Source organism: Mugil cephalus, chromosome 19 (assembly GCF_022458985.1).
Source record: "Mugil cephalus isolate CIBA_MC_2020 chromosome 19, CIBA_Mcephalus_1.1, whole genome shotgun sequence".
NCBI classification, from domain to species: Eukaryota; Metazoa; Chordata; class Actinopteri; order Mugiliformes; family Mugilidae; genus Mugil; species Mugil cephalus.
Genome location: NC_061788.1, coordinates 2,723,313 through 2,741,410, shown reverse-complemented (window position 1 = coordinate 2,741,410; position 18,098 = coordinate 2,723,313). Strand labels below are relative to the sequence as shown.

Genomic DNA, 18,098 nt, shown 5'->3' with positions numbered 1-18,098 from the left:
TTTTTTCTCCCTGCTACAGGCTGCTGTCTCTGTCTCTGTCCACGGACACGTTGTGGAGGATGTTTGTCCCACAGGACATAAGACTCTACAACACCTCGCTGTGAGGAAACACCTACATTGTGATTATATATATAGTTTTATTATTATTATTATTATTATGTGATGAAACTACTGTCTATCTGACCTCTAATGTGAAATAGTACCTGGTAATGTATTAAAATTGAGTAAAAGCATCAAATAAAAATTCACAGTGAGTATTTCTGGTGATATATTTAATCAGGTGATTTATTGTCATTATTATTATTATTATTATTATTATGTGATGAAACTACTGTCTATTTAATGTGAAATAGACGATTTTACAGCGAGTGCTTTTGGTGACATGTTTAATAATCAGGTGATTTTGAGGCTTAATAATAATAATAATAATTATTATTATTATTTCTCTTTTTAAGGTGCAGCTGTCGTAGAGAGACGCCAGTCAGCCGCGCATGCGCACGGGCTCCCCTCTCCGCCGGCTGACTGACCGATAGTGACCTCAGTCTCCTCCGCAGGCAGCGATCAACGGGACCGGGAGGAACCGGGGAGGGACCGCTCAAATAAAAGCCACACCGGGAGCGATGGCCGCGATTTTCGGGAAGATCTTCGTGGGCATTTACGTGGAGATTAAGAGGAGCGACGGTACGTATCCAGCTCCGCCATGAGACACGCACACAGATCCGGGTAGAGACGAGGCTGTGTCTCCATCCCTGGTCCAGGACGACCCGCATCATCCTCATAGCGCAAAAATATCCACACAATGACGGGTTAGAGACTAAAGGATGCGCGTAAAATGCCAGAAATGGTGTTTTTCTGACACGCTGCTGTCGTCTGTCAGGGATGGAGACACGCGCCGGGATGAAGGAGGGGAGGATGGAGAGGAAGGAAGGAGGGAAGGGAGGAAGGAAGGAAGGCGGGCGGGTCCGGTGTTACCTGCACCCCGGCTCTGAGCAAAGACACCTGCCTCCCTCCTTCTCCATCCTCCATCCTCTGCATCTCAACTAAAACAACCCTAAGCTAACGGATGGGTGGGAGGTGGAGGTGGTGGTGGAGGTGGGGAGAGAGGGGGGAGAGGGGGGCTGCACTGCATCATCCAGCCGCCTGAAGGAAGGGGTCTGAACCAGGCCTTACCCCCCCTCCCATCCTCCTTCCTTCCTTCCTCTCACTGCAGCTCATCTCTGAGACTCTTAACCCTTTATAGAGCTGAAGTAGGACGTTATTATTATTATTATTATTATTTATTATTATTTATTGGTGTGTGACAGTAAAACGTTATTAATGTCATAATAGGCTAATAGCAAACGTTAGCTTATTATCACAGATTAGCTACGTCCATTGATACATCAGCCTCGTTTCTGTTATATTAATCATAAACTCATATGAGGTAGACATTTTATTTATTTATTTATTTTGTGCTGTTCAATCTTTGATTGTTGTCATGGCGCCATTATTACAGAGTTTTAGTAGTACAGTGTTTGAATTTGTCTCCCAATTAACATAATCTCTGGGACATATGCATGTCCCCTCCCAGCCAATAAGTTAAATTACCTATAGTTTATTTATTATTTTTTTCTATTTTCCAATTCCAGGACATTCCCAGATGCAATGAATCAAGTTCATTGACTATTTCCAACAAAGGTTATTTGAGAAAATCCAGACGAATGAATTTACCGTGTATGATTTAGAGCATTAGAACATCAAAGCTGATTCAGACACTTGTCAAAATTATCACATTAGGACACTTCTTCTTCTTCTTCTTCTTCATGGTTCCTAATAAATCAGATATACTCAGTGTTATAGTAAAAATAATAATAATCTTTATGTATAAAGCACAATCCATGCATAAAATGCAACACAGACATTTTTAGAAATAAAGACGTGTATATAAAATGCCTAGTAAAAACCACCTTAGACCCTGACTAGACCTGAGGATGTTTCCTTGATCTTCTCTGATTGGCTGAATGAAAGCCACATGACCATAAACCTCCACTGTGAAGGGTTAAAGCTGCTCCATGTGGACATTAATGGCAGATTTAAAGGAAATCCAATTAACAGCCAGTAAATGGAGCTCGTTATGTTGCTGCACCCACAGTGGACGACACAGAAGTCGTCCTCATCATGTCTCCATCAGCTCCACCCACTAGATCCTCATCATCCTCATTTTAGCCTTTAAACCCACCGGAAAACTCATAAGTAATATAAGTATTTATGTTTGCAATATTTATTTGAATAGTATTTGTAGTGATGACGATAACATTTCTACCTGCACAGAGTCATATATTAGAGAGAGTCTGTCCAACTCTAATCATGGCGCCATGTTTGCTACATCAGAGGTTATATTCTACAGTGTAACTCTATGGGGCGGATGTTTAAATAAATGTCTTATTTCCACCATTAACGTTCCTATAAATGTTATTAATATAGTAAAATGGTCCTCACTTAAATATCCCAGCGTCTAATTCCTTTAAATATCTTAAATGAGCTGTAAAATACTTTGTAGCCCAATCACCTCATCAGTCATGGAGCTGTGTTTACCTTCTCCTCAGTCTCCGTGTTCATCCATCACCGTTAAAAGGTGGAAATTATAAATACTCAGAAATAGTCAAAATTAAACTAGTCTCATGTTATTTAGTGTATCATTATAGCATTAGCATGCTAGCCATAACTTAACTTGGTGGTAAAGTTATGTGTCAGTTAAATGTGTCTGTCTACATGGACATAAATTACATGAACACATGGTTTCACAGTATATATGACGCTAGCTGCTATTTAGTCTCGATAACTAGCTAGCATACGGCTAGCATAAGGCTAGGCTAACTTCAAACTTCATTCATTTGTAAACCGGTGTTTGAGATCAAGGTTCACATTAATGATGATGTGACTTTATTCTTCTATATTAAATCTTATCAAACGTCAAACAGAAACATTGACATTTACCTCATCACATAATAGAGAGAAACCAGCTGACATCCAGTTCTTCCTTTTAATCCTTTGCTCCATAACTTTCTATGTTTTTGTTCGTTTTCCTGATCCTGTTCTGGAGCCGTAGGCTGAGCACTGTGGTAGATTTGAACTTTTAATCCAACTTTATTCTCTGTTATTGCCACTTCTCTATGGGTGAATATTGGTTAGATGTATCAGCCAATCAGCCAGATTATCTCTAATATACGGTTCTGTACCTGCACAGGAAATAAGAGGTCACAGGTCAGAGGTGAGGAGTTAAATGTGTGAACGTCCTTCAGGTTAACGTGTCTGTGTGCGTCCTCCCTGCAGGACGAATACATCAGGCCATGGTCACGTCCCTGCACGAGGACAACGAGAGCGTGACCGTGGAGTGGATCGAGAGTGGAGACACCAAAGGGAAAGAGGTAGAGCTCCTGACCTGATACCAACTCTTCCCCCCTTTTAAAACATTTTCTGCTTAGAAATGACATAAGCAGATTTCCACACTCAGTCCTAAAAGTGGACAAAGAACCCAGTTAAACACGTAAAACTGAATTATTATACTAGTGTGTTTGTTTATATAAGAAAATTAAGAACTTGTTCACATCAGTGAGTTGTAAAAGTCAGTGAACCCTCGTTTCATTATCTCCTTATAATTAAATGTTTACAGTCAAACTCATTTTAGTTCAGGAGCCAATCACACACACAACTCTAAATGTTTCCCTTTGTTTCAGTGCAGAATTATGAAATGTTTACATTCAATAAGCTGCACAATCACAAAACATGTAACGAACAACTCGACATTTCTTATGAAAAATAAGTGTAATTTGCGTATAAGTCTCAGTTGCTGTGTTTCCATTCTTCCCAGAAATGCACGAAACCTAAATATCGCAAGTGTGGAAACATCTACATTTCTAAAAACCTCTAAAATATTTAAACCTAAGACTCTTTTACTCCCATGATGTGTTTTTTTTCCAGACGTATCGATATAAAAATTTATCACAAAAGTCCAATGGAAACACTTCTTTTATGCCGACATCGTTTGCACCAACAGAGAGAAAATCTGAGCTGAAACAGGCTGAAACTGTCTCCAATGTAAATTTTGTCCTCAAAGAGATTTTCACCAAATTAACGCTGTCAACTGACTTTTAATGGTTAAAATACACCTGGTGGAATAAATTTAATATACAAGAATATAAGAATATATAAGAATCAATCCACAAAAACCTGCCTCCATCATCAGAATCTGTTTATGAATTCAAACCCTGAGCTCTGTTAGTGGAGTTTACCTGAGTGAATGAAGGTCGTACTGATCTTATTTCCTGGTTTCTGCCTCAGATCGACCTGGAGAGCATCTTCGCTCTGAATCCAGACGTGGCCCCAGATGAGGAGATCCCACAGAGTCCGGAGGCTCCTCTTCCTCCGTCCAGCGTCGCCAAAACCAGCAAAGTCCCCAAGGTCACTCACACAGCACCTCACTGCATTAATTATTATTATTATATCATTTAAAGAAAATGTTATGTATTTGTTCAACTCTTTAACTTTTCTATAATTTTTCATCAAAACATCCAAGTAGAAGATTATATTGTGTCCAAATACCAGTAAAAATACCAACAATGCTTCACTAGAAATAGAGGAAAATAACAAATCTATGTGAGTCAGGAGCTGGAAATCAAGAACTTTTTGGAAATGTTGCTTGAAAAATGCTTAAAAATGATGAATCATCTCCCAGTTTATTAATCTACTAATCATCTGAACTCTAATTGATGTGTTTACAGCGTCTGTGCAACCTAAAATCACTTGTATGCATGAAAATTAAATGAATGAACATTAAAAATGTCAGCATTGATGGAGGTTTTTGGTGGAGAGCTGGAGATCGGGTCAAATCTCAGGGTAATTTCTTGAACAGCGTCTGCTCTGTCAGTTTAACTCTTCACTGTTGTGTTTGTGTTTTAGACCCGACGGATCACAGCTATACCCAAACCTGAAAATGCTCCACGGGAGAATAGAGGTAGGTTTGAGTTAAACCTGCTGGATCTCAGGTAAAGCTTTTCCTCACCAATAAAATCTTTTGAAAGTGTATTTATTAATAACAATAATTATAAAAAAGTGCCATTTTCATCAAAAGAACATCAACATGGCTACAGGTTAAAAACTAAGAAAACAAATCATCTGATTTTGGGGAAAAGGGAAATTAAAACAAGAAAAGCAATTTTGTTAAAACAAAAGTCTCATATACAGATCGATCCTGAAATATTGACACTTCTGATACCAGATATTTATGCTCTTAAATTGATCGATACTTTTGATACTTGGAGGTGATGTAGGAACACGGTGGAAAGTAACTAAACTATTGAGTTGTGGCAACACAACAAACTTTGTGAAACCACAAGACAGAATACGAGACATTTATGATGAGGAGGACAGAAGAGGAGAGAACAGTCACAACTAAGATGAAAGGTTTCATTTTATAGTAGTTCTTAATAGTTAAACAATCATTCATTTTAATGGTCTTATTATTTTTCTTATTTCTTTTCTTTTGAAACAGCATTTTCACATATTTTGTATGATTGTGTCTCTGTTTGGTTTTTCTGTTGTTGTATTAGCTCGGCTACCTCAATATACTTCAGAGTTTACAATAAATAAATAAATTACTCTGATGTCTTGTATTCTTTATGAAGTAAATAATACTACTTTTTCACTAGACACATTAGGGTGTATTTACACAAAGTATCAGTATCGTATCGGTATTGCCGATACCAGCCTTAATTGCACTCAGTATCGGATCTAAACTCCAGTTTTGCTAAAAAGAAATGTCTTAAGACCTTTTCTTCCACACTCAGTGGATTGTGTTGCCCTCCAGGTGTCAGGGAGGGCATGTTGATGGTTATTATTAGAACTGCTCTGATCAGCATTTAGAATATAAAGATTAAGGATGAGAAAAGATGTTCTTGCAACTTCCTACTCAGCTGATTTTAATGACTGCGTCTCCTCAGCTGCAGCAGTGGGAACCACCCGGGCTCGTCCCAGCCAGCACAGCCAAGCTGCAGAGCCTCCTCCACCCGCCATCGCCCCCCAGTCGACCCTGAACCAGACGCTGCTGCAGCAGCAGAACGGTAACGAATGTACTTCAACTTCTTTCTGTTTTGTTGCTGCTGCTGTTGTTGTTTTCTGGTGAAGCTCTGACGTCATGCTGCCAACACAGCTGTGGCTGTGTGCGTTTGAAAAAAGGCTCTTTCACCCAGTCTGGGTTCATACTACGCCGCTTGTTTTAGCGTTTCTTCTGCGGCTGCTTTAATTTGCATAAATGTGGAAATGAATTCAACTCTTCTTATCGTGCAGGATAAATCAGGATTAATAAATCAATAAATCGAATTAGAAGCAGACAATTAATTTTAAACATAAAGGTGGCATCGAACTAATTCAGCTCTTAAAATTATTAATTATTAACACCAGTGGCGTTTTTGGCTTGGAAATTCTGGTGGGACCATGCAGGAAAATCTTATAATGCAATCCAGAAATACTATAATCAACACAGTAGCAAGAGAGAGAGGGGACAACTGCACCTGACAACAGACAGGTGATGACAAAATTGCAGCTTAATAAATCCATCACACAAACAATAATGAAGAGCGAACTTATAATATGAAAATAATAATAAAAAACAAACAACATGCACCACTCATGGCACGAACAGCGCACACCCAATACACAGCAATCAATATACAAAGTCACCACACACTATATACCACAGACAAACCCTTTCAGCTCCATTTCAGACAGGAATACGGCTCCGTGAGGTTGTGTCACCGACACATATATCACCAGTTATGCATTGCACAAAATCAGTTATAATTTAAACAATATGTAAACTACATTATGAACTCAATTTAGATTAAAAGTAAATTAGAGTCACCAGGGCCTTCTTGACGAGCTCCCGGATTAACCAAATTTTCCTCTTAAATGACTCCTGGTTGAATGTCCCAGTTTCGTCTTTACCTTCTAGAGAAATGATATAATCCTCCGGTCCATGTGCTCCCAAACCTTTTATCTCCACCTTCTGCTAAAAGTGGTAAAGTCCTGAATCTCACACTAGCCAGGAAGTCGTTTCAATTCATCATTAAATGAATGAATGAAACGTGAATTAGCTATCGGTATGTAACTTTACTATGTTAGTCAAGCTAGCAGTCCCCGCCCCTGCTTCACATCAGCCAATGAGAATCCTTGCACATTCTTGCATATTCACAAGCAATGCTTCACCAGTCCACAACACTGCAGGATTTTTCTGTGTTTCGATGTCTGATATTTTTATGGATGCGCCAGTAAGTCAGTGTTAATGTTGACATGTTTGATTTAATGCAGATTTGATTTGATGCAGAGAAGACTGCGGTCGTACCTTTAAATCCTTTCGTTGTTGTTTATTTAAATGTTTGCAGCCCGGAGGAAATCCAACTGTGTGAAGGAGGTGGAGAAGCTGCAGGAGAAACGAGAAAAGAGACGTCTGCAGCAGCAGGAGCTCCGAGAGAAGAGAGCACAGGTGAGGACGTAAACACACATTAGATTAGATTAGATTTAATTATTCGGTTTTATAGACAATCAAGATGTTTCGTTTATTCTGTCTGTTTGTTCAGGAGGTGGACGTTAATTTACCAAACTACGAGATCATGTGTATGATCAGAGACTTCAGAGCCAGTCTGGACTACAGGCCTTTAGCCACCAACGACCTGGTGAGTCTGAGAGATTAAAGGAGAGGAGATACAGGGAAAGGAGAAGGAAAAGGAGGGAGGGAGGAGCTACAGAACATAGATGATTATTTGGGAAAGGGGACTAGGAAAGAAGGGGAGGGAAGGAAGTGGTGAAGAGAGGAGGAGAAAAGAAGGAAGACAGAGTAATGCAGGAAGGAGGGTAAGTAAAGATGAAGGAGAAGGAGGAAAGAGAATAAAGGCAGACAGGAGGAGATATAGAAAGTAGAGGATATAGAGATAGCGATGGAGAGGACAGGAGGAAGTAAAAGAAAGAAGATGGTAGATGAGAAGATCAGAGGAGGAAGGAAGGAGGTGGAGATGGCGATGAAGAGGACAAGAGGAAATAAAGGAAAAGAGGAGGAGGTAGAAAAGTAAAGAGGAGAAGATGCTAGACGAGAAGAGGAGGAAAGGAGGAGATATAGAAGAAAAAATAAGTCAGAGTAAGGAATGAACAGGAGAAAAAGAGGAGGTAAAGAAGGACGACGGAAGAGGAGGAAGACTGGAGGAGGTAAAGAAAGGATTTTGTCTTTAACTTCCTGTCTAAACCACTGCTGATGTATCCAGGAAGTAAAAACAAACTCACATTAGTCTGAACTCTTGTTTCAGATCGAGGAACACAGGATCTGTGTTTGTGTTCGCGCTCGGCCTCTCAACAAGAAAGGTGAGAGATGAGTTTGTTAGAAAACAGAACAACGGAAGAAAAAACAAACACACATTAAAAAATGTCTTTGTGCCTTCAGAGATCTCAACCAAGGACCTGGACGTGATCACCATCCCCAGTAAGGACGTGGTGATGGTCCACGAGCCCAAGCAGAAGGTCGACCTGACGCGCTACCTGGAAAACCAGACCTTCCGCTTCGACTACGCTTTCGACGAGAACTCCACCAATGAGATGGTTTACAGGTACGACGCTCAATAAATCAGTTTAAAACGCTATAAACTTACTGTTCAGTAAGGTACCGACCCCCAAACCACAAAGTTTACCTGGATGTGTCTCAGCTGATTTGATCTACATTTGTCCGACCCAAAATGTACCACAAGGATCTGTGTTGGCTCCTTTACAGTTTACACTCAAAACAGACTCCTGATGTCTGTTTCTATGCAGATGATTATGGCCTCTACAATAAAATAAAAAATCAGGGTAAACAACAAACAATGCTACAAAAGCTGCTCAGTTTACTGTTCAGCAAGATACCGCCCCCTAAACCACATCACCTCCTGAATGTTGAGTGTCCTGAAGCCGAAAGATGATTTCATCCACATTGTGTGACACAACATTAGTGAATTTTAGTGATGGTCAAAATAAGCTCCCATTTTTATGAAAAAGGAGTGCCACAAGGATCTGTGTTGGCTCCTTTACCATTTACAGTCAAAACATACTCCTGATGTCTGTTTCTATGCTGATGATGCTGTATTTTTTTGTCAGAATTTGGGCTCTGTTGACTTTTTAGTATTTCTAGTTTTGGATTCTAAAATAAATTAAAATAAAAATCAAATTGCAGTTGTTTTCCAGATTTTGTCTCTGGTTTAACCCACTTTAAACTGTTAATCCTGCTGCTAACTAAATGCTGCTCTGCTGCAGGTTCACCGCTCAGCCGCTGGTCGAGACCATTTTTGAGAGAGGAATGGCGACCTGCTTCGCGTACGGACAAACAGGAAGTGGAAAAACACATGTGAGTGCTCTGACTTCATCTCGACGACAGGTTCTTCTTAGTGCATGTTTGAATTCATCACTTTTTTCTTTTCCTTGCAGACGATGGGAGGCGACTTTTCAGGAAAGAACCAGGACTGCTCTAAGGGGATCTATGCACTTTCTGGTTAGATTTTCTCTTTACCGCCATCATCTTCACTGCTCGATGCTACAGTTTGAGTTTGACTCTACTTTTTATTTTTTTGTCTTCCTGCAGCCAGAGACGTTTTCCTCATGCTAAAGAAGCCAAACTATAAGAAGCTGGATCTGCAAGTTTTTGCCACATTTTTCGAGATTTACAGCGGGAAGGCAAGTGTCTTAAAGCACAATAGACCTCATTATTTATCATTTATGAGTAAATTAATACATTTATTATGTACACTTTGTTTTTTTCCACTTTGTAAAAAAGTAGTAGGGATGACCTGATTGGTAGAGATGCCAATTGAGACATTTTTCAAAATGAGCGGTGTTGGGTGACGAAGAAAGAGAAAAGAAGAGGAAGAACAGGATGAAGAAGAAAGTTAGAAGAAGAAAGAAGAAGGGAAAAGACTAATTCTGCTTCTTTTGTTTTATTGGCGGTTAGCTAGTGTCAAAGCTGTTAAAAATGGAAGAAGCTGAAGAAAGAGAAAAGAAAAAAAGAAGAATAAAGAGTTTAGAATAAGAGGATGAAGAAGAAGACAAAGAAAGACAAAAGAAAAAGAAAGAGCAAAGAAGAAGGAAGGGGGAAGACGACCTCTTTTATTTTAGTAGCGGTTAGCTAGCATCAAAGCGGCCAAAAATTTAAGAAGAAGAATAGTTGAGTAGTTCTTGTGAGTTCCATGGAAATACAACACTTGTTTTTCCATTTCACGTTTAAAGTTAATGACTTTATTCACCTTTAATGACGTGTAATGTTTGCAGTGGTTGTCTCTGATTTTAATGAAAATGAAGAACCAGAATCCCATGATTATCATGTCTGCTGTGCAATGAAACCATTAAACAGAATTCAGGGAGTCCACTCAGGTTTAAAGGCTGCACCCAAACAACAACACTGAACGACAGACAGAGTCACAGAGAAGATTCTGCTGATACTCGGTATTAAAAGACCATTAAATAAATTAGTGTTTACGTTTTGAAGGTGTTCGACCTGCTGAACCGCAAAGCTAAGCTACGAGTCCTGGAGGACGGGAAGCAGCAGGTGCAGGTGGTTGGGCTGCAGGAGAGGGAGGTCAAATGCACGGAGGACGTCCTCAAGCTCATCGAAGTGGGAAACAGCTGCAGGTAAACACAGCGTCGGTCAAGTCAGACGAACAAGAGAAGAAGAAGAAGAAGAAGAAGAAGAAGAAGAGTCTGATGTCTGATTTTCTTTCTCCTCCTCTTCTTCCAGGACGTCCGGTCAGACGTCGGCCAACGCTCACTCCTCCCGGAGTCACGCCGTCTTCCAGATCATCCTGCGCCGGCGGGGGAAGATGCACGGGAAGTTTTCCCTCATCGACCTGGCGGGGAACGAGAGAGGGGCGGACACGTCCAGCGCCGACCGCCAGACTCGTCTCGAAGGAGCCGAGATCAACAAGAGCCTCCTGGCGCTGAAGGTCCCTCGTCCCCCTCAGGATTTAAGACGTCCTCGGCTCCAGTGTCTCCTCATTCCTCACCATGTCTGTCCTCTCTCTCTTTGTAGGAGTGCATCCGAGCTCTGGGCAGAAACAAACCTCACACTCCGTTCAGAGCCAGCAAGTTAACACAAGTACTGAGGGACTCGTTCATCGGAGAGAACTCCAGAACATGCATGGTGAGAACCGGCCATAACATTAAAACCACGACATCAAGAGGACAGAATTACCTCCTCCTCCTCCTTCTCATCCTTCTCCACCTCATTGTCTTCCTCCTCCTCTTCCTCTACTCCCTTCTTCCTCCCCTACTTCCTTCTTCTTTCATTTCCTCCTTGTCTTCCTCCTCCACCTCCACTTCTTCCTCCTTCTCGTCCTCAGCAGTCACCTTTTTCCTCCTTTTCCTTTTCTCCCTCTTCCTCTGCCTCCTTTTTCCTCCTCCTTCATTTCTTGCGTCCCTCCCCCACCTCCACTTCCTCCTCTCCCTCCTCGTTTTCCTCTTCCTCCGTTTCTTCTTCCTCCCCGTCTTCCTTCTCCTTTTCTACCTCCTTCTCTTCCTCATCCTCCTCCTCTTCTTCCTCCACCTCCTCATCCCCCTCCTCTTCCTCATCTTCCCAGTCCCTTCCATTGACAGCAGCCACTAGAACCAGAGCTCTGTTTAGCTCCCCTCTAGGTGGTCTTAATGTTATGGCCGTCATAATGATGTGGCGGTTTCCCTCCTCAGATCGCCACCGTCTCTCCTGGGATGGCGTCCTGTGAAAACACCCTGAACACGCTGAGATACGCCAACAGGTACAACTCACCTTAAAGGTCACATGACGCCTTCAGTGTCTTTGAACTTGTTAATGTGTTGGTCTCATAACAACCCTCTCCTCCCCCATCCCCCCTCCCCCCTCCCCCTTCTCCTCCCCCCTTTTCTCCTCTCTCCTCTCTCCTCCTCAGAGTTAAGGAGTTCGGGATAAGTCCGTCAGATATTCCGTTCTCTCAGACCGGAGGTGGAGGAGGTCGATCCGAGCTCTCGCCGACTTACGAGTACGAAGCTTCACCACAAACACACGTAGCCTGAAATGTGTCTGAGACGGTTTAGACCTGGACCCAGACCTGGACTCAGACCTGGACCCAGACCTGGACCCAGACCTGGACTCAGACCTGGACTCAGACCTGGACTCAGACCTGGACTCTGGGACGGTGTCAGTCTTGTTTCATGTTCTCATCAACAGCTCCACTAGAAACACTCGATACCTTCATCTTGTTTCATCAACATCTCATGAGATGACGAGAACGAACAGATCAAACCTGGATCCTCCACATGAGACACTTCCTCCTCCTCCTTTTATTCCCCTTCTTCCACATCCTCCTTCTTCCTCTTCTTCTCGTTCTTCCATCTCGTTCTCCATCTCCTCTTCTTTCTCCACCTCCTTCTTCCACTTCCTTGTCTTTGTCCTCCTCTTTTTTTCACTTCCTTCCTCCTCATCCTTTCCTGACGTCCTGTTCATGTTCTGTTTTGTCGTTGTAGTGAAGTTTCCATGTATCATAACACATCTGTTGGTTTTTGTAGTTTTGTGTTGTTTATTTTGTGGTTGTGTTTCCTCCATCCATCTTTTATTTCCTCCAGGTTTAAGTTCCTGAAACCTGCATGATGTTCGTCTTCATCGTCCACGTTGGTTCTTTGTTACCTGTGCAGCGTTCATGGTTGTGTTGTGGCTTCATGGTGTCGTATGTGTGTTGTCAGGGTGAAGGAGCTGAACGTGGACCCTGCAGAGCTGATGGACAGTCATCAGGGAGGACACGTCACCCAGCTGGAGGTGCTGGAGGCGCAGTGGGGGGTCGGCAGCTCTCCACAGAGGGACGACCTGAAGCTCCTCTGTGAGCAGAACGTAAGACCCTGAACGCCTCGTTTACACATCACATGACCAATTTAACCTCCTGAGACCCGGCGTCCTCATACGGGGACGTTCAGTTTTTAGGTTTGTAGCTGATTCTGGTTGGTGTAAAAACATGTTAGTGGATTCATTCTGCGGCTGATCAAGCTACAAAAGTGAACAAGGTTCAAAACCTCGTCAGATTTTACAGCTGAAACTTGTTTATTTACGATATTAAATTAAACAGTGGACGTTTGACATCTAAGAATTAGTATAATTGTTAAAGTTTCTGGATATTTTTTTTATACGAGGAGAAATTTGTAATTTATCATGTGAGTGGACAATTTTGTAACTTAAAAAAAAAATTTAATTGCCTAAAGAGGAATAAAAACACACAGGAAATAATTCAAAGGGTTAATATGACACAAATTCTATTAATAATAACGAGCTATAACTTTGCTAATTATCTAGTATTTGATTGAAGATGTTGGGAATTCATTGTTTGCAATTCTGTTTTTGCAAATACATGTTCAAGTCTGAACATGTATTGTTAAATATTGGTGACTTTATTATAATATCGAGTGAAATGATCCCTGTGTCCACACATGAGGACATATTTTTTTCCAAAAACTACTTCCTGTTCAAAGATGATGCTTAGTTTTATAGTTCTTAGGTCCTATAGATCCCAAATAAAGAGAAATAATGTAGAAATTAAAAGTGCATAGCAAACAAAAGCTCAGGTCTCAGGAGGTTAAGACGACGTAGCAGCAAGACGCTTCTCACCGAGTTTGTTTTTCAGCTTTTGCAGAAAAGTAAAATGCAGAACTTTAAGTTATATACTAGTTTCTAATTATGTTGATAGGTCAAGTAAAACTAGACTTGTGAGGTGATGGTGGCAAAAGAGCAAAAGAGTTTTGAGATTCGGGACATTTAGATGTTATTACTTATTGTGACACCTGATGCATTTCCTGCATTTTAATGTAAATAGTTGTATATAACTTACTGTTCTTTGCTAAATTTGTACAATTTGTACATAAGGCTATAAAATGCACAGTTTAGATTTGCATTCTAAGTTAAGTGAAGTGGGAGGAACCCAACTAACCTCAAGGTGACGACCAATGGGAACGAGTTCACGGAAACACCATGAATGGGGCTACAAACACTCTTGGTGTGAAGTGTCAGCAGGGATTTTCAGTTCATTACCAGAGCGTTTTGTTGTCGTTGTCTCAGGAGGAAGAAGTTTCTCCGCAGCTCTTCACCTTCCATGAAGCCGTCTCTCAGCTGGTGGAGATGGAGGAGCAGGTTCTGGAGGATCATCGGGCCGTGTTCCAGGTGACCGATTCCACTCTTTGTTAGCATTTATAGCAGCTTATGAACATTTAATGACAGATATCAGGATGTTTACTGTGTATTTATCAGTAAAGGTATCAACTAAAATGAGAAAAAATGAAGTTAAACCAAGAATAATGAAGAAGTTTACAGATGTAGAAGCTGTTAGGTTACTACGGTAAATAAAGTTAGCTCTAGCTTATGCTAATTAGCATCCAGCTTTACACAATAAACTGAAGTTGAGATATTTTCTTTTTTATTTAAAGAGAGCTCATCACTAAACTTAGCTTTAGCATTGAGTAGCCACTGCTAGCAGAAACTTGATGTCGTCTTTTAGCTGTTACGTCTCAAATATGTGGAATAAAACTGAATATCCAAAAGAGAGTTTATTAAAAATTATATTAAAAGGATAAATAAATAAAATGGGGGTATTAACTAAAGAGAGATTTTGTTGTGGCTAATGCTAGTTAGCACCTAGCTTTCACTTGACATTACACTCAAACTTAAGCTGGTTTTAGTATGAGATCTTTATATAATCCTGTGGAATAATAAACTAAATAAATAAAATGCTTCCTCATTTAAAAATGTTTTATGTTTTTTTTTCTTTCATTTTCAGATATAGATGAGAAGGAAAACAGTTCCTTACCTTAACTTTAGTTTATGCTTGTTTCCCGTTAGCTTCGTTGCCGCTGTAGCTCTCTGACCAAGTCTGCAGCTGCTGTTTCACCTTTTTAAGACGGTTTAAAGTTTAAACTACAGATTGATCTCTGCAGGAATCCATCCGTTGGCTGGAAGACGAGAAGGTTCTTTTGGAAATGACGGAGGAGGTGGACTACGACGTGGAATCATATGCAACTCAACTAGAACAAATCCTGGATCAGAAGATCGACATTCTCACGGAGCTGAGAGGTAAAGATTCTCACTACAGGAAACAACGTGCACACGATTCGACCTTTGGCCATTTCAATTAACAAATTCAACCATTCTGCACGTTATAGAATCCGTAAAAATATTGATATTTCCTGCATATGGCTGTTGTACGAGGCATGTTACGGATTTTTACAAAGTTCTCATTAATCTGAACATCAGTGATGAACATGTAGAACTTGTAGCCTTGTAAGAGATCAAAGAAAATGTTGGTCTGACGTCATATAAAGTTGATTTTCAGGATCCTACTGCACAAACACAAACAAACTAAATAAAAAATAAGCCTTACAAGTACAAATTAACAAGCTCAAAACAGTTAATTATTAACATCCAGTTCACGTTTCGAGTGCATGTTGGCAGTTTTTTAACTGGGTGAATATTTGTGCAAACTTTTAAATCATTTAAAAAGATAAAGGCTGAAGCCTTTATCTTATTGTGCCTGTATCATTCTTACATTATAATAAAGTTTCGTCCTCTACTTTTCATAAAAAAGGAAGAAAAATTTAGGAAAACAAACACGAGCTCACAATATATTCAGAAGTTCACAAATACCCAATTGTTCATAACAGTTTTATACTGATCAATAATATTGTTTTTAAATACATTAAGTTTATTAAATAATTAAAGATGTTACACATCTTCCTCTTTGACTCTGACCTGAAACATCTTCTGGACTCTGTCTTTAGAAATATATTATTATTTACTGTGTATGTAGTTAATTTATTTATTTAAACTATGTTTTTATTGATTTTAAATAGGACGATCAACACATAAGAAAAAAAATAAAAAATACAGATAAATAAAATGAAAAATAAATACAAAATAATAATGTCACACGCTAAAAACTATTTGTTGCTTGAGAAAGTGCATTAATTACATAAGTTAATGAAACACATTCTACAGTCTCATTATTCCAGATTCTCTCCAGATGTTGATCAGAGTCACACACTTAGTGTTAACAAATAAATTGTCTGGATGTTTCCCTGGAGGTTTTAATAAGTTGGGGACCTGGATACTTGTGATTTTACTTTAGCGAGTGCAGATTTTCTATTTTCCAACTTGAGACATTTTACATCATTTATTTAAAGTCAACCAGATCGATGCATTTAAGGACCTGTGAATTATGAACAGTGAGTTTGTTTGTGCATCATAATCTGGTCTGATAATTATTCTTGTTGCTCTCGTTTGTAATTTAAAAGTTGAAATTGTGACCGTTTTGTTCTGAAGAGAGATTTATCGTGTCCTCTCCTCTTTCAGATAAAGTCAAGTCTTTCCGTTGTGCTCTCCAGGAAGAGGAACAAGCGAGCAAACAAATAACCCCGAAGAGGCCCCGGGCCCTATAGACACAAACAAAAAGGAAAGAAAGAAACTTCAGCGTAATGAAGGCGACGTCCTGCTGATTGATGAATTAACTGTGGGTTTCCCTCCTGTACAGGCTGCTTCCCATCATCCATCTGTAAAACAAACCTCTAACGCCCTCCTGTCCAGTGTATCTATGAGGTTTCTGTATGTGTGCCATGTCACAAGTGCTTCATGAAGAAAAACAGAAAACAAAAAAAATAATTTTTATAGAATCAATCAAAGCTTGTCCTCACTTTGGCCAATTTTATAAACAGCTGTTGCCATTTTGTGCAAAAAATTTGCAGAGGAAGATTTTTTTTTTTTTTCCTCCCGTCCTTTCAGCTCCGGGTTCGAACCGGACGCATCGAGCTTTGTGTGTAAAATGAGCCACTGTGTGTTTGTGTTGATACTGTACGTAAAAACCGGTTTGACTGAGACGAAGCCGATTAAAAAATTGAGCTAAAGCTTGTGCTGGAATCAAAAGTGCTCCAGGAAAAAAAACAAAATGTTTGCAGATTTTTCATTTGCCAAAAATAAAGAAAGGCGACTTCTGTTTGCTGTTTGTGTTTTTATTTAAACTCAAGGACGTGATTAATTTAGGGGGATAAAAGGAACTTTTATTTTTTTAAATGCTAATTATAAGGATGCACCATGATTATTGTATTTGTACAATAATATCACCTTCTGTACAGTCTATAATAATTCTAAAAATTCCACAATGTTCGATAATTTGACCCCTTACATGGTTATTAGCAACCACAAACAATGCTGTTAGCTAATTTCCCGGTAAAACGTTCCGGTAAATAACCGGTAAATAACCGGTAATATACCGTATTGTGACGGTTTAGATTATGGTTTAGGGTTTTCTTTTTTTTTTCAGGAAGTTTTTTTTTTCTTTTCCACAAATAAAAAAGTCCAAACACACAGTTCAGTTCATTGTCCGTAAAACAATATCTTCCCAACAGAAAATAACTTTTATGAGTGAAAAACGGTCACGCAACCAAAAAAAAAAAAAAAGACGAATAAATTAAAAAAGAAAGAAGGCGGCTCGTACCTTTTTACCGGCTTCAATCAGTCTCTGTCACTGTCCTGAAGGTAAATGGTCTGGTAGATGTAGAGAGGGCGGGTAGGTGGGTTCTAGTCCGGGGTCCGTAATTCGTCCGACGATTTAGAAACGTCTCATTGTTAATATTAACGAACTTAATAGCTACGACGCCGACTATTACTGTCACGCTTTCCAGCAGCTTTCCCGTCATCTGAGCCGGCCTCAAAAAAAAAAAAAAAAAAAAAAAAAAAAAAAAAAGGCGCCAATTTCGCTTCGGCGAATCACCGTGCGCGAGCGCACCTGGTGATAATTGGAAGGGCGTGGCCCATTTTGGAGGCGGGAAGAGGCTGACTATCACAGTACGGTCTGTGGGCACCAAGACTAGCTGCTTTGAGTCTGTACGCTAAGCTAAGCTAAGCTAACTAAACTACTTTATTTTGTACAAAATTAACTTAATTAACGTGTAAATTTTTAAGTAGATGGAGTCTGTTGCCTTTGAACTAACTGACTAATGGTAACCAAACTGATATTTTCAATCCATGTAACAATAGTTTTCAAAATATTTGAGCATAAAAACACACAAACACAATC

General features: G+C 39.9%; 1 protein-coding gene across 1 annotated transcript; it reads left to right on the top strand.

The window, feature by feature from the left end:
* Window positions 1–497: 497 nt before the first annotated feature.
* Window positions 498–17,015, top strand: LOC124997132 (kinesin-like protein KIF2A). Its single transcript, XM_047570733.1, has 21 exons — window positions 498–681; window positions 3,313–3,407; window positions 4,321–4,440; window positions 4,939–4,993; window positions 5,979–6,098; window positions 7,419–7,519; window positions 7,614–7,709; window positions 8,334–8,388; window positions 8,468–8,630; window positions 9,310–9,400; window positions 9,481–9,544; window positions 9,635–9,726; window positions 10,535–10,677; window positions 10,784–10,988; window positions 11,075–11,185; window positions 11,728–11,795; window positions 11,946–12,035; window positions 12,736–12,880; window positions 14,096–14,197; window positions 14,968–15,103; window positions 16,379–17,015. The coding sequence occupies exons 1-21, from the start codon at window positions 621–623 to the stop codon at window positions 16,462–16,464; spliced, it is 2,199 nt and encodes a 732-aa protein (XP_047426689.1). The 5' UTR covers window positions 498–620; the 3' UTR covers window positions 16,465–17,015.
* The last annotated feature ends 1,083 nt before the right edge of the window (window positions 17,016–18,098 follow it).

Excerpts from the sequence above, each read along its gene's own strand:
- LOC124997132 (XM_047570733.1), top strand. The coding sequence starts at position 621 with ATGGCCGCGATTTTCGGGAAGATCTTCGTGGGCATTTACGTGGAGATT. Across the intron at positions 6,099-7,418 it reads GCTGCTGCAGCAGCAGAACG|CCCGGAGGAAATCCAACTGT; the intron begins GTAACGAATGTA and ends AAATGTTTGCAG. Across the intron at positions 10,678-10,783 it reads GAAGTGGGAAACAGCTGCAG|GACGTCCGGTCAGACGTCGG; the intron begins GTAAACACAGCG and ends CTCTTCTTCCAG.